The sequence below is a fragment of the Myotis lucifugus genome, unplaced genomic scaffold (genome assembly GCF_000147115.1).
Source record: "Myotis lucifugus unplaced genomic scaffold, Myoluc2.0 scaffold_28, whole genome shotgun sequence".
In the NCBI taxonomy this organism is placed as follows: Eukaryota; Metazoa; Chordata; class Mammalia; order Chiroptera; family Vespertilionidae; genus Myotis; species Myotis lucifugus.
The window spans coordinates 6,662,527-6,678,370 of record NW_005871076.1 but is presented as its reverse complement, the minus strand read 5'-3'; the positions used below and the strand labels follow the sequence as shown (position 1 = coordinate 6,678,370).

At 44.9% G+C, this 15,844-nt stretch overlaps 1 protein-coding gene and 1 long non-coding RNA gene across 3 annotated transcripts in view; one reads left to right on the top strand and one right to left on the bottom strand.

Annotated features, from left to right (window-relative positions):
* The window catches only part of LOC106696761, a 24,670-nt gene extending 12,457 nt beyond the window's left edge, over positions 1 to 12,213 (top strand). Inside the window, exon 2 of the long non-coding RNA XR_001347719.2 lies at positions 11,860 to 12,213. This is a non-coding gene — a long non-coding RNA (uncharacterized LOC106696761). The remainder of the gene's footprint in view (positions 1 to 11,859) is intronic.
* Positions 8,954 to 15,844, bottom strand: part of ETF1 (eukaryotic translation termination factor 1) — a 33,265-nt gene continuing 26,374 nt past the window's right edge. For both annotated transcript variants that reach the window (XM_006086529.2, XM_014453854.2), the window contains 4 exons: positions 15,689 to 15,844; positions 15,190 to 15,254; positions 11,512 to 11,659; positions 8,954 to 11,253 (listed from right to left, as the gene is read on the bottom strand). In XM_006086529.2, the coding sequence (XP_006086591.1) occupies positions 11,171 to 11,253; positions 11,512 to 11,659; positions 15,190 to 15,254; positions 15,689 to 15,844 (452 nt within the window). In that variant the 3' untranslated portion in view covers positions 8,954 to 11,170. The remainder of the gene's footprint in view (positions 11,254 to 11,511; positions 11,660 to 15,189; positions 15,255 to 15,688) is intronic.

Sequence of the window (15,844 nt, the reverse complement as noted above, 5' to 3'; positions counted from 1 at the left end):
CGGCGGCCGGGGAGCCGCTGCCAAGGAGGGGGCGGCCGGCGGGCCGGGAGCGCGGCCAGGGCCCGGCCGGGGTGAACGCGGGGCCGGCGGGCCTGGGAGTCCCCGGTGGGCACGGCGCCTCCTTCCACCCCAGAGGCTCTGAGGTTCTCACCCGCCCCGCCATGTCCTGTCCCCTCTCTCCCCAGCCCGGGACGCAGCACACGTTGCTGGAGATCCTTCCGCAGCTCCAGCCCAGGCCCCCGCCCCGCGCCTTGCCGCTCCTGCCCTTGCCCTTTGCCAGTTGGTCTTCGGTGTTTCTCCGTCTTCCCTCCTTCCTTTACCGAAGCCGTCCCCTCGGTCCGGAGTGCCCTTCCCACATTCTGGGAGGCCAGCTTCGTCCTCTACTTGGTTCAGCCGCCCGTCCATCTGGAAATCCTCCCACCCCCACTCCACAGGCCTGTTCTGCACTTACACAGCATCATATATACATCGTTTATTTATTGAGACCGCGACTTGGTCTTACTCTCTCTGGGTTCCTGGTGGCCAGCTCAGTGAGAGCTGTTACTGTATCTGAGCAAGGGGAAAAGGGAAAGGACCTGTGTTCGGGGCAGCCACAGGGCCTTCACCCTGCACAGGGGCCCTGGTATCTTCTGCCGGGCTCCCTGTGGTCTGGCGGTCATGAGCCTCTGCGTGAATAGTTTGACTCTGTAGGGAAAGTTGGGAGGGGTAGGGTGTGGGGAGCCAGAGCTGGCAGTGGGGCTGAGGTCTGGATGCAGGGCAACCCAGGTGCCCCCACCACCCAGAATAGCCTCCCTTACTTCAGCCTGACAACTCTGGTTTATCCACTGCATGAACCAGCAAGCCTCTACAGGCCCTCCCTAGAGCGCTTCCAGAGACTTCACCCTGGCCCAGCCGCACGTGACTACCCTGATCTATCTGCCAGGAGATGAGCAAAGGTCAGAGAGAGGGACCAGACCTAAGCAGAGTTCCTGAACCCCCAGCCCCCAGCTCTTCCAGAAGTGCAACATGTCACCAGAGTACAGCCGTTCTGTTGGACTATCTTGTGAGCCCTTGATGGTTGTGCCGTGGGTGAGGCAGGGAAAGAAAAGCTCAGAGTTTGGGACAGAGTCAGGGAATATGCCAGGGAGGAGTTTCTAGTGCCAAGCAGCTGTTGGGCTTGATCCAGAATAAAATCACTCTCAGGCTCCCAGTATTTGGCTGGGCTTGTACACACACACACACACACACACACACACACACACACACACACGCACACAGTGGGGTATGGCCAAAAGATGAGGAACTTGTTGGTCTCTTGGGCCCCAGGTCAGCTGAGGGCCTGTGAGTTGGCTGCATGGAGAGGAGATGATCTGTAAAGTCCAGAACTGAAGGATTAGGGGTTAGCTGGGTCTCCAGGCCTGGGCTGCAAACCCAGGGCTAAGGATGCCTCTGGCCTTGTTTTCCCACCTAAGGCGGCAGGCCCCCAGCAGCCTCCTCTTCCCAGCCACCATCTAGCATTGTGGGTAATGTAGTACATGGCCAGCTTCTCTCTGGAACTAGTTCCCACCCTCCAGCCCTCCCTCTCTTTCCCCCCGCTGCCAGCTACCACCCCCTCTGCTCCAGGCTGAGGGCAGCACAGGGTGAGAAGGCGGTGCCTGCGTGTTGCAGGGCTGGGAGATCCCCAGCTGGAAACCAACACGCTATTTATAGCTGAGCCTAGCAGAGGGGGAAGTCCTGAGAGGAGCTGGGTAGCTCCAGCAGTCTCTGCTCCAGCTACAGAATCTGCAGATCTCTGCTGGGTAGGCCTCGTGTTCTCTTCTGGGTGAGAGGGCTTTGAGCCTTAGAAACACTTATGAAGCAGTAGGGGTCCTGGGAAGCTCCCTGCCTTGAGAGAGACAGATACTGCCTCTCCTCCGTGGGAATGTTTGGAAGCTGAGACTTTTTGCAAAAAATGCCAATATGACAGTTGTCTGGTATGTCTATGTATTTTTCTTCTCATTGTTTTCCTATGCATGCCTTCTCATTAAAATTATATTCCCTTTAAGGACAGGAACTAACCCTTCCTTCTTTTGCCATTGGCACCAACCCCATCTTCATGCTGTTAGCAAGTGATCTTGCCAAAAGGAAAACCAATTCCTCCCTGCCAAGACTGGGTTGGGTGTGACTTTTGTCCTCCAAATCCTCTGCCCAGTGCCCTGTGTCTTTCCCAACAAAGCAGAGAATCTTTACTTGACGGGGTTCACCACTTGTTGACATGGTGTCTGCCTTGTTGCCGGCTATCTCCCCATTGTCTGGCATGATAGACAATTGTTGAGTGAATGAATATGAACCTATGATAGCTAATACTGTTTGTAGAGTATTTGACACATGCCTCATCACCACACTCCCCCTTAGTTCTCCGAGCTTCATCCACACTGCTTTCCCCTGACCTCCTCAACTGTACTCCCCCAGCCCCACATGTTGTTCTTGTACCGCTGATGCTCTTCCTTCTCTTTGCCCATTCAAGCACCAGTGTCTTTAGAAAAGCTTTCTGCGAGTTCACTGGCCAGGTCAGATTCCTCTGTGGCAGACTCTCACTGTGGCCTTCCTGCAGGGTTAACTGCAGCAGGGATTTCACGTGCATTGGAAGGATCCACTAGCCTGGAAGCCCACTGGGACAGCAACTACGTCTCTGCGCCCTGTGACTGTATCCTCGGGTCTAGCACAGGGCTTAGCTGTAGTAGGCACTTTTATGGAACAAATGAAATAAAAACTTAGTTTATTTAACAAAGAACCCTATTTTAAATGTAAAGAAACTGAAAGAAATAACATCTCAAGATCACACACCTCATAAGTTGGTAGAGTGGGACCTGGGCATCTGGCTCCAGTGTCTGTGTTGTTAACTCCCTGCACTGTGCTACCTTTCTGTCTGCTAAATGCTTTTGACTTATTTTTTTTTTGTTTCTTTTTAAAAAAATTTATTTTTGCCCTAGCTGGTTTGGCTCAGCGGATAGAGTGTCGGCCTGCGGATTGAAGGGTCCCAGGTTCGATTCCGGTGAAGGGCATGTACCTGGGTTGTGGGCACATCCCCAGTAGGGGGTGTGCAAGAGGCAGCTGAATCGATGTTTCTATCTCATCGATGTTTCTAGCTCTCTATCCCTCTCCCTCTCCCTTCCTCTCTGTAAAAAATAAATAAAATATATTTTTAAAAAATTTATTTTTAAAAATTTTATTATATTTTGTTAAGTGCTTTTTGAAAGTAAAGAAGAGAATAAGAAAGGTATCTGAGAGAAAGGGGCTCCCCCTCTCCACTCATGGAGATGCAGAATTGGAGAGTAAGAAGATATATGAATGGCTAATAAGCACATGAAAAGGTGCTCAACATGATTAGTCATCAAGAAAATGCAAATCAAAACCAGAATGACATCACCAGTGAACAATCCAAAAAAGAAATTGAGAAAGTAATTTCATTTACTATAGCATCCAAAAGAATAAAATCTCTAGGAATAAATTTAACCAAGGAACTAAAAGACATACGGAGAATACTATAAAACACAGCTGAAATTAAATACAAAATAAAGGGAAAGACATTCGAGTTTATGATTGGAAGACAAGATTAGGATGGCAATACCACACAAAGCATTCTATAGAGTCAATGCAATCCTTATCTATCTGCTATTCTGCAATCCTAATAGCCGTTTTGCAGAAATGGAAAAGTTGATCCTCAAATTCATGTGTAATTGCAAGGAGCTCTCCTAGTACCTCAATGTGTTCGCTAACCAACCCGGAAGTTCTCTGAACTCCATTATTTATGGGTTTTATGGAAGTGCCATTACTTAGGCATCATTGGTTAAATAATTGGCCCTTGGTGATTAACAATCTCCAGCCCCTCTCTCCTTCTGGATGGGGCTGGAAGTTCCAACCCTGTAAACCAAGCATGTCAAACTCAAAGGCTAACATGGGCCAAATACATAAGTTTATGTGGGCCGCAAAAAAAAAAAAAAAAAAACACACTTCAATTTCCATAGAAACGTAGGTTTATTTCATAGAGACATATTGAATACAAAGGGCTGAAATGAGTAATCGTTAGCATAAAATAATAGAACATTTTAATAAAAATTAATATTTTTTTGAACATTAACTTACCAGACACTGAATAACTGCACAAATTAATAAGCGTAATCAAATAAACCTATTTTTCTTGTCCTCTGAAAGCAAAATATTTCCTGTTGCACACACCAAACAAGTCGGTCCAAGACTAATGATGTGGCATTCGGCTGCTAAAATATTCACTGCTAGTATTATTGGAGAGAAATAGTGCGCTTGCACGTAAGGGGCATAAGGGAAATGAATGCAACATGATTATAGTAATTGGTCATTAGTGAACCTTGTAGTTTGCTATTAATAACCAGAGGCCCAGTGCACAAAATGCGTGCACAGGTAGGGGCCCTAGGCCTGGCCAGTGATCAGGGCTGATCGGGTCCTTCCAGCTGCCAGCCAGGGCCTCCCTTCCCTAGCTGCTGGCTGCGGGCCAGGGCCTCCCTTTGTTCTGCGCTGCCCCCTGTGGTCAGTGCATGTCATAGCGAGCAATTGAGCTCCCAGTCTCCCCACCGAACTCCCATGGGGACAATTTGCGTATTAGACATATATATATATATAATGTATAACAGGATATTGTAAAAATTAAGTTATGAAAAAAAATTTAAATTTATTTTCCCTTTATTAAGAAGTTACAAATGTGTCCTTATCCCCCCAATGTCCTCTCATCCCCCAATTCTGCCCTCACCCTGTGTCAAGAGGTTGGTCCATCTCACCCCCTTGGGGAGCCTGTGCTGGGAATGTACTCGGGTCTGGACAGCCATGTAACGTGGGACAGGCGCTTGCATCAAGCCCTGATTTCTCCTTATTTTCAAGCCCAGTTCCCACCTCCCTTTCCCCATGTAGCAGAATATCCCTGAATCCTTGCCTTTACCTCAGAAGATCCTTGATGTATCTGCTTAGAGAACCTCTATGAAATCTCCACTCTCCTATCCTAGTCTCCAGGCTTCCCTGGAAATGGGTTTGCCCTTTAGGTTTCCTTTGGGTAGGGGTGGAGAACAGAGGGGCTGAGCCCAGGCAGGGCCCTCAGCAGAGTGGAAAAGCCAGAAGTCTGACAGAAACCTAGATGGGACTAATTTGGAACCCTGGGGGCTGGACAAGCAAGTTAATCTACACACTCAAGCCAACCCTGACTCACAGGAAAATGACTTTGAAACAGCTTTCATAACCCCACCTGGATGTTGGCCACTTTTCCCCTCCCAACTTTGTCTGGCCTCAGGCTGCTCACTTACTCTCTCTGATCCTCCCTTTTCTCATCCTAACAAGGAGGAGAAAAAGGCTTAGATGAAGAATAAGGAGATCATCCATGTGTTAAGAGCACTGAATTTGGAGTTGTAACTTCAGGTGCTCATGTTGGCTCTAATTTGCTGCTAGAGCTCAACAGGTCATTCATTATGTTACTCTCTGAGCTCCAACCTTCCATCTCTTGAATGAGGGAATTGGAATGTAAGGTGCCCTTCAGGTGCTAAAATGATTCCTTAAGAAATGAAAGTATGGAGCAACAGAGCTACATAAGGATGTGGCTGGAGATAAAGGACTAGTCTAATGACACTCTTGTCCTTTTTGAGAATGGGCTCTAGGCTCCCAGGTACAGCTCTGCCTTGTTCCCATCATCCCCAAGGTTCTCCACCCACTCCAAAGCCCTTGCTCTTGATTCTGCCTCATCTCAACCAGCACCAGGCCAGACCCAAAGCCGATTTCATCTCTGAGACATATGACAGCAGCTCCTCTCCTGCCCCTGCCTCTGCTCCTCTTCCTTCCAGTTTGGGCCCAAATCCCAGGCTCAGACCACCCCCCAGCCCCTCTCACTGGCTGATTCAGAGTAGGGATTTCTCCTGAACTGAAAAAAACCTTTAGCAGAACTATTCCAAATGCTGACCTCTGAATCAAACCCAAATTCTGAGTAAAAACCGAACTTGAATAAGCAAACCAAAGTTGTGTTTTAAATACCTTGTGAAGCAGTTAGAACCTAAACACTCATTATCACATTCCTTCTATAATGGATGGTCATGATAACTCAAAATTATTAAAGACAATTAAATAATGCTCTTACCTTTTTCTTCTGCATTTCTAAAAATTCAAAAATTTCCTTAATGAATGTCTTATTTAACCCCTTTGATACTTCAATGTATATTTCCTAAGGAAAAGGGTATTCTCTTACATAACCACAGTATAGTTATTGAATAGATTTAACATTATTACTTTTATCTACAGTCCACGTTCCAGTTTCATTAATTGTCCTATTGGAGACATATTTAAAAGCAGGGACAGACACCGTAGTCTTTGAGAAATTTCACTACACATGTATTCTTCTTTGAAGATGTTGGGTAAATTATAGGGTCTTCTACAGAGTCCCAGGGAGCTCCTTTTATCCATCTTCAACTGTGGCTGTGGATAAGCTGAGCTGACCATCAAAGTGTGTGTTGGGCAAGGTCAGAACTGTTAGATGGGTGCCTTTCAAATGCAATGAGCCATTGGTTGTCTCTGAAAACACAAGGGTTGGTGAGGGGAGTCCACCACCTCACATCTTCTTGGCAGTACCAGCAAGTATTGTATTCTTCTTGAGCAAGGAATGACATGCATTTGTATTGGCCTCGGAACTAAACAGACTTGTCTTTGAGCCCCAGATTTTGCCACTTAGTAGCTTATGTATCTACGTCATTGTTTTTCCAAGAATTAAATGAGACAATGCACATGACACAGCACCCTGTCTGGCACATGGTAATGATTTAACAAATATTAGTGATTGTAGTTATTTTATAGATGGGTAGCTTGAAACTCAGAATGACTTCAAGGACTTCCTGGACACTTCTCTCTGTTCACTTTTTAAAAAAATATATATTTTATTGATTTTTTACAGAGAGGAAGGGAGAGGAATAGAGAGTTGGAAACATCAATGAGAAACATCGATCAGCTGCCTCCTGCACACCTCCCACTGGGGATGTGCCCGCAACCAAGGTACATGCCCTTGACTGGAATCGAACCTGGGACCCTTCAGTCTGCAGGCCGACGCTCTATCCACTGAGCCAAACCGGTTAGGGCTGTTCACTTCTTTTGGTAGTTTGGCCCCTCCATTGCTCTAAATTTTAAGGGTAAACAAGCTGTACCAGGCATATCTTAATGCTTGTCACAACTCCCCTCCAGAACCAACCAATGTCTTCCACAGCCAGTATCCTTAACTCTAGCACCACCTTGTGGTTTGCCAGCACAAACTCACCCTGGCCCCTTCTGGAGGACCAAGGTTGGCTGCTCCCATCTTTGAGCCCTTGCTAAGTGCCCAGCATTGTATTATGCATTTCACATGCCTTATTACATTTAATCCTTACCATAATCTAATTGTTACAGTTAGGAAAATTGCTTCTCAGAGAGTAATTTGCCAAATCTCACTGGCAGAGCTAGATATCAGGTATCTTGCTCACTGTAACACTATCTTGATAGCTTTACATCTGAAAAGGCTCTTTAAATTCACAAGCTTCCTTACAGTAAGAAAACAGGGGTAGAAAGGGACTTACCTGAAACCACAAGCACAGCTAATGGCAGAGACAGAACCAGAGCTGTTAGTCCAAAGAGCCGACTTGGCCCTGGACTCTCAATTGAGCCTCAGTCTGAGCCTGCCAAGCAATTTCAGACTATACCCATAACGGAGTTCCCAGACAGGGTTTAGAGGTGATTATTGGAGAACCCTGGAGGTAAACTGATTTCACATGTATCTCTATTTCCTGTTGTTCACCCATGTCCTCATCAACTCTGGCACCCAATGCTTCCGTACTCTCTGGCTGGTCAAACAACAATCCCTTCAGGGTGGGACTTGGCAGGTGGGGGAGTCCCAACAGGCGCTCACTCAAAAATTGCCAACAAAGGAGAAGCTGGCACAAGGTTTAAAATTCCACCTTGGCGCCTAGCCCTGAATCCACTGTGCCTGTCTGGGAGCACCATGGCATGAGAATGGAGCCAGAGAACAAAAGATGGCAAGTGCTGCAGGCCCAGACAGGCGAGCACAACAGCCCACATATCCGGCACCACTGTGCTGCCTTCCAACTTCTGACTTCAAACAGCACCTAGGGATGCATGAGGAAAGGCATGCGTAGGCACATCTGCCCTTCCCAGAGGGTGACTGGGTTTCATCAAAGTTATCGCCTAGATCAGATTAGAAAAAGGGCCAAAGTATGCTGAAAAAACAAACACAAAGTGACAGAAAAAGTGCTATTATGGGTCAATTTCATTAAAACATTGTTTTCTGGAGAAAGCAAATCATGCACCACTCTGGCTCTAGGCTTCCTAAAGTACCACAGAGGAGCTCCAGCACCTAACTTTGGGGAAAACTAAACAAACCCTTTCTTGCTGCTGACCTGGGCCAGCCTCATAAAACTTTTTACTTTACAACAGTGTTACCTATGCAAGATCGAGTGGAAGGTTAGTTTCTGTTCTTCCATCTGGACCATTCTATTGACTCAAAGGAAACCAGATATAAAGAAAATCAATTTTGAAATTAGGCCTGGGATAAAATGACTTTGCTACTAAAGAGCTATTACTTAACCTCTTTTGACCTATAAAATGGGGTACATCATCTAGTTCCATGGAATGTTGGGTTACATGGGACAACAGTTAAAATGCCTTAAGAAGGGGGACAGGTTTACTTTGGTGTGCATGTGGAATCGAAGATACAAATCAGTTTGGCCCCAGCAACTTGAACCTCCTTCCTCTGGTAACTGAGATCATGACCTCAGACATCCTTTGCATATATCTTCCCATAGGCAAATGCAGTGAAGACAACTAAAATCTTAGGCTGAAAGTTATCAGCCATGACTAAATTGACACATACCTTGGAGAGCTCACTCAATCTCCACATTCAGATCTTTCTAGGAACAATCCTAAAGAATCTCAAGCACACAAAATATATTCTTAAATATGGTTTAATACTCTTCTCCATTTCTGTACATCACGACACCAAGATTTTGCTGCTTAGGATCTCTCTGTAGAGACTATAGAGAATGCAAAGGCTACGGTTTTTACCCCCTCATATTGATGTGTTTGTATGTTAAGTGTAATACATATCAGTATATATTGATACACACATCAATATATAATGCAATATATATCACCGAAGAGAACACATTGATTAAAGAAATACAAAAATTTGGCATCATTTCCAAACTTAAATAGTAAAAATAAAAACTACAAAAGGAGCTGCATACCCTAAATGTATCATGTGAAACAATAAGCATAGTCAAAAATGTAAATTTACATCCAATTTCTCTGGTCTTGTCATATCACATTAGACCCATTTACAATGGCAAAACCCTAAGGTACTGCTGCGAAGAGGGCATGTTTGCTCGCTCTTGGGTGTTCTGCAAACAAATAGCAGAGCCCAAAGCAAAAGCCTGTTCCAGTGAAGCCTCCCGCATTGGTGAATACCAAAGAACTGACTCTTCTCATTGGGGGTTGAGACATCAGGTTACACATCGACAGACAGTCATTTGGACCTCAGAGTACAGTGTGAGAACCAGAAACTTTACATTTAAGACATACTCCCTTCATTCAAGTGAAACAGGATTATTGGAACGATAGGCAGGTCTGCAACCTAGGAACAAGGAGCTGGTTCAGACCAATAAAGCTACGAGTGACTGAGTCAAGTTAATGAAGAACAGCAGTCAGGCACTAAAGTGTTGAAAGTACCCAATTTGAAAACCAAATGCACCCCACTACCCTATCAGTGTGAGGTGATACCAATTGACTTTTAAAACCTTTGGCCCTTCAAAGTCCATTTGGTATACTTTTTTCCATTGCTACCACTGGGCACATCCTATACACTTTGTTCACTGTCACCACCTCGGGCACATGATGACCTTGCATGTCAGCTGGGGTCAAGTCCAACTCACAGCCCAGCTGTGAAGCATGAGCTTCAGGTTTTCAAGCCCATTTGTGGACCCAACATGGTTATGTCCTGGTGCCAGAAGCTGTGTCCCATCCCTTCCCGCCCTTCCCACCCCCCCTCTCATGTTTTCTCCTATGAGAGGTACTTGCAAGTCCCATATTCGAAACAGATGCTCCCACCCCACCAGGAGGTCAGGGGTTAAAATTACATGCAGTCACACATGTCTTATCTGTTGTTCCTATGAAGAACCTTGCAGTTCATCTTTAAAAAATCAAAATATTCACATAATCTCATGCCATCCAATGCAAGGAAAACACGACCACCTCCCCTTTACCAAGGACAGACCCAAACAAAATAAAATAATCTTTAAATTTCTTTGCTTCCACTTAAATTGCATGTTTTATTTTTCCCACTCCCAGCAATAGCACAGAGGCCCCAACATGTGCATCCCAAACTGGTTTCTAGGCTAAGATTATGGGAACCCTTGTCAAAGCAACGGATGCTAAGGGCTCCCAAAACCCCGGCACAAATTTGCCTGCAAAACACATGGAAGGAAACAGTGCACTGGCCCAAATGCTTCATGTGTCAGCTTGACTTGACAATGCAATTTGCATCCTTGAAACTAACAGTCTGGAGGGGGGACGGGTAGTGTGAGGGAGTGAAATTGCCTATTAGCTCACCCTTTCAACATTAAACAAGAGACCGAGAGAGAAATGATTCCAACATTTCACCACATATATTTCTTCTTATGCAGTCTAAGCTGAGAATGCCATGTAAATGGGTCACTGCGAAATGCAGCAATTTAATTTTTTCCAATCAAAATAAGAAACAAATCAGTATGATCTCATGTCTATTAACTTTTGAAGGTTTACAGCAGTTAAAGTATTTTTGCTTCTATGTATGAAGGTTAAAAAAATCATTTTTTTTTTCATAAAATACAAGAGCAACCAATTTCACCATCGAGTAAAAGTAAAAACTGGGATTCTTGTTTAAATTAGTCCAAAGTGGCATTTAGGAACTTAGTTGTAGGCTGCTGCTGCGCTGACACCATGACAAACCAAAGTGTAGGGTTGGATCTGGTTTTGTTTCCGCTTTCTTTTCAGTATCCAATGCTCATGGATTAAGTTCTGGAAATGTTCCAATTGTAAGGCAGGGATCTGTTTGGATTCCACCACGGGTATGCTCCTTGGGTTGGATGCTGGAGGGTGAGGCACATTTTGCCGGACCCATGTCGACTACCTAGTAGTCATCAAGGTCAAAAAATTCGTCGTCTCCTCCTTGGTATTCCATTCCCTGGAAATCTACTCGGTACCGCAAGATACCTGGGGACACAAACCAAAGAGTAAATCACCAGTCTTCAACAGAATGAGGAAGGCCCAATTCCCTTGCAGAATTAAAGAAAGCTACTAGTAAAAGGTAATGATTAAAAAAATGCTTCCAACCACGGAACAGGCAGCCACGCGCTGCCTCTCCCTCCTCCTTCAGTGGATGATGAGATGAGCACACCTCACCTGAAGTAACATTATTTTGGAAAGGCCTTGGGCCTGGCTTTAAGTTTAGGTTTCTAATTGGCTACTTACCTCCAATTCCACCAAATCCTTTCACAAATTGGGATCCTTCTTGTGACTTATCTGTGACAATTTCCAATGTAGCTCCAAATTTTTTGTAGTTATTAGCAAACCATTCCAGCAAGGGCATGCTCTCAATTAGTTCATGTTCTTGTCCTGTCTTCAGGGGCGACCATGAGATACAGAAACAATGGGATTAGAATATAGCAAGACTTAGCAATTCTTGTTCCCCTGCCCCCCATCATTCTCCCTCTCATTATGTATATGTGTGTAAAACTCTCTTAAGTGAATTCTGATTTCTAGTGACATAATTGTAACAACACAGAAATTCTGATTATTTCAAATAATGTTCTTCCCCAGGCTCTAGCATCAACAATGAAATGTCAAAACACACTTAGCACCGCTTCAACTTATGGATCCTTCTGTTGTCTCTAGAAGTCAGGCTGTTGTAAAGGGTCTCTAGGCATTCAAATGGCCCAGAAGAGACACACAGAATTGTTTTTGGGAGCAGCCTGATCAAAATAAAGTCTTACATCTCAGAAATGGAGGAACCTACCACCTGCTGTGCTGGGCAGGTGGCACCTTAAGCTCTACTGATGCTTTTACACCAAACCTGCAGAAGCCATTTCAGCAAAACAGCTAATACAGTAAGTAAAAAAGCAGCACAGATTTCATGGGGCAGGAGAGGCACTATTAAATTAATTCTACCTCTGCCTGGCCAGTGTGGCTGTGTTTTGAGCGTCCACCTATGAACCCGGAGGTCATGGGTTCGATTCCCGGTCAGGGGACATGCCTGGGTTGTGGGCCCATCATTGATGTTTCTATCTCTCTCTCCCTTCCTTTCTGAAATAAAAATATATTTTTTTAAAAAAAGATATCGCCCGACTGGCGTGGCTCAGTGGTTGAGCATCAACCTATGAGCCAGGAGGTCACGGTTCGATTCCCGGTTAGGGCACATGCCTGGGCTGCGAGCTCGATCCCCAGTGTGGAGCATGCAGGAGGCAGCTGATTGAGGATTCTCTCTCATCATTGATGTTTCTATCTCTCTCTTCCTTTCCCTTCCTATCTGGAACCAATAAAAATATATTTTAAAAAAAAAGATATCTTCGAACCAAGATGGCGGCATAGGTAAACGCCTATACTTGCTGCCTCCCACAACCACATCAAAACTACAACTAAAAGACAAAACGGGTATCATCCAGAACCATGGGAAGGCTGGCTGAGTGGAAGTCCGACAACTAGAGGGAAAGAGAAAAGCGCATCTAGACTGGTAGGAGGTGCAGAGGTGTGGAAGAGTGGAGGTACAGAGGTGCGCAAAATGGGCTGGCAACTGGGTACACTGTGGTCTTTTTCAATCGGGAGGGAGATACAAACTCCTGACTACTCTAAAATCCAGTTCCGGGCGAGATTCTAGGGACCCAGACTCATACGGGGAGAAACTGGACTGTCTGGCATTGGGCCAGAACACGAGGGAGGCTTTCTCTCAGAGGTGCTTGCAGCGTTCATTGTTCCTCCACGGGCCGAGGGACACAGAGACCCAGGGACCTATCGGGGCAGGGCTGACGAGCAGCCATTGCAGTTTGTACCGCCCTGTGATTCCCTGAGACCACGCCCCACCCAATTTACAACCCCACCCAAGCTGTGTGCAGAGGCTTTTGCATATAAATGGCCTGGCCTTCTGCAACCTAACCTAATAAACTGCAGCTGGGTCAAAAAAAAAACCCCAGAGCTTCCAAAAGAAGGCCTAAGGCACGTCAGCAGCCTGCACTGCTTCACAGCTGCGCCTCATCTGGACACCTCCATACCCCAAACAAAGAGGAGGAATCTGCAGATCTCTCTGTAGCTCCTGCTGGGTGGCCTCAGGCAGTGGCTGACTTTGCACCTCCCTGGAGATCCAAGAGTCAGTGCACCCAATGGTCTGAGTGAGACCATCCAGATTACAACTCTTCAGATCCATAAGAGACACACTCAGGGGGCAGACTCAGCACCAAAGCCCCACTGAAGCAAGTCCTGCCCCATAAGGGTGTTTCCAGCACAGAAGTTCTCCCATTGTAGACACAACTGGTCCTCACAGCCAACTGATCTGGAGGTCAACTCCTCCCAGTGATATCAACAGCAATCAAAGCTTAACTATAAGAAGACTGTGCACACAGCCCACCTCAGGTGACTGGGGAGTCTGAGCCACTGGACCCTATAGCACACCTAGCACACAAAACCACTCTATCAACACAGGGAAGCAGCCAAAATGTGGAGACAAAAAAACATGTCACAAACAAAAGAAATGGAGGAAAGCAAACTACTGGATATAGAGTTCAAAACCACGGTTATAAGGTTACTCAAGAATCTTGTAGAAACCTCCAAGGAATTTAGTGAGACCCTCAAAGATATGAAAAAGGACCAATTAGAAATTAAGCATACACTGACTGAAATAAAGAATAATATACAGAGATCCAACAGCAGACTAGAGGATCCCAAAAATCAAGTCAAAGATTTGAAATACGAAGAAGCAAAAAACACCCAACCAGAAAAGCAAAAAGCAAAAAGAATCCGAAAATATGAAGATAGTGTAAGGAGACTCTGGGACAACTTCAAGCGTACCAACATCTGAATTATGAGGGTGCCAGAAGAAGAGAGAGAGCAAGATATTGAAAATCTATTTGAAGAAATAATGACAGAAAACTTCCCCTACCTGGTGAAAGAAATAGACTTACAAGTCCAGGAAGCACAGAGAACCCCAAACAAGAGGAATCCAAAGAGGACCACACCAAGACACATCATAATTAAAATGCCAAGGGCAAAGGACAAAGAGAGAATCTTAAAAGCAACAAGAGAAAAACAGTTAGTTACCTACAAGGGCGTACCATACGATTGTCAGCTGATTTCTCAACAGAAACTATGCAGGCCAGAAAGGAGTGGCAAGAAATATTCAAAGTGATGAATAGCAAGAACCTACAACCAAGATTACTCTACCCAGCAAAGCTATCATTTAAAATTGAAGGTCGGATAAAGAGCTTCACAGATAAGAACAAGCTAAAGGAGTTCATCACCACCAAACCAGTATTATATGAAATGCTGAAGGGTATTCTTTAAGAAGAGGAAGAAGAAGAAAAAGGTAAAGATAAAAATTATGCACAACAAAGTGACAACAAATACATATCTATCAACAAGTGAATCTAAAAATCAAGTGAATAAAAAATATAATGAACAGAATAAACTGGTGAATATAATAGAATCAGGGGCATAGAAAGGGAGTGGACTGACAATTCTTGGAGGAAGGGGGTGTGGGAAGAGACTGGACAAAAATCAAACACCTATGGATGAGGACAAGGGGGGGGGGGGGGTTTAAGGGCCTGGGGTGGGGTGGGAACTGGGTGGAGGGGAACTATGGGGAGAAAAAAGAGGAACAACTGTAATAATCTGAACAACAAAGATTTATTTAAAAAAATCTTCCTTTTCACTATTTTGAGGATGAGAATATTTAACTACTTTAAAAATAACTACAGTAACCACGACTTGGCCTCCTTCTTTGGAATCAGGTTGGTATGTGGCGGATAGTAGCTGACCACCTCCTGTCACCCCCAACTGACAAACAGGAGGTTTGGTTTCCCAGATGGATACTGTACACTGCCAGTGCTCTAACATATGGATTTGTCTTTCCTTGCATGTATTACCAAGAAAACAATCACATACCTCTTTGTCTGTGAAATGAGATTTATCCTTCTCTTGTTCTGGAGTTAGATAGAGAATTTTCTCCTCTGCAGTAATGGGGGGGGAAAAATGTGTTAACTTGGTTCTCACATGCTAACAAGTATAAGCCCCATGAGATGAGTTAGGTTAGATAAAAGGGCTTCTGAACTTATCCTACCAACTTTTCCCCCCATATGATTATTAGTCAGCAAGCATTGAGTATCTACTGGGTACATTGCTCCTATCATGAGGAACCACCAAAGACATCAAGATACAGTCCTGTTCTCCAAAAATTTAACAATCTTAAGTAGACATTTAGCAGTTCAAGCAGAAACTATGCAGGAATATGCTACAGAATGAAAGAGATGGGAAGAAGGTATAGATCTGCCTTCTGATTGGTCCTGCAATCTGTCATCTCTCCTAAATCTACCCCCCGACCCCCCCGGATTCCTTCATACACAGGTCAGTAACAAACAGCAATCTGATTTTCTAATTCTCATACCTTCTGTGCCTTGGCAATGAAGGACGTATCTCATTATATCCAGATTTTCGTAGACTATTAGAATTTCTACAGCTCCCATTTCTAAAGCTTTTAGTGTATCTTCAACTCCAAAACAGTACTTGCCCGTGTCCTGGCTGATTTCATCAAAGTATCGTC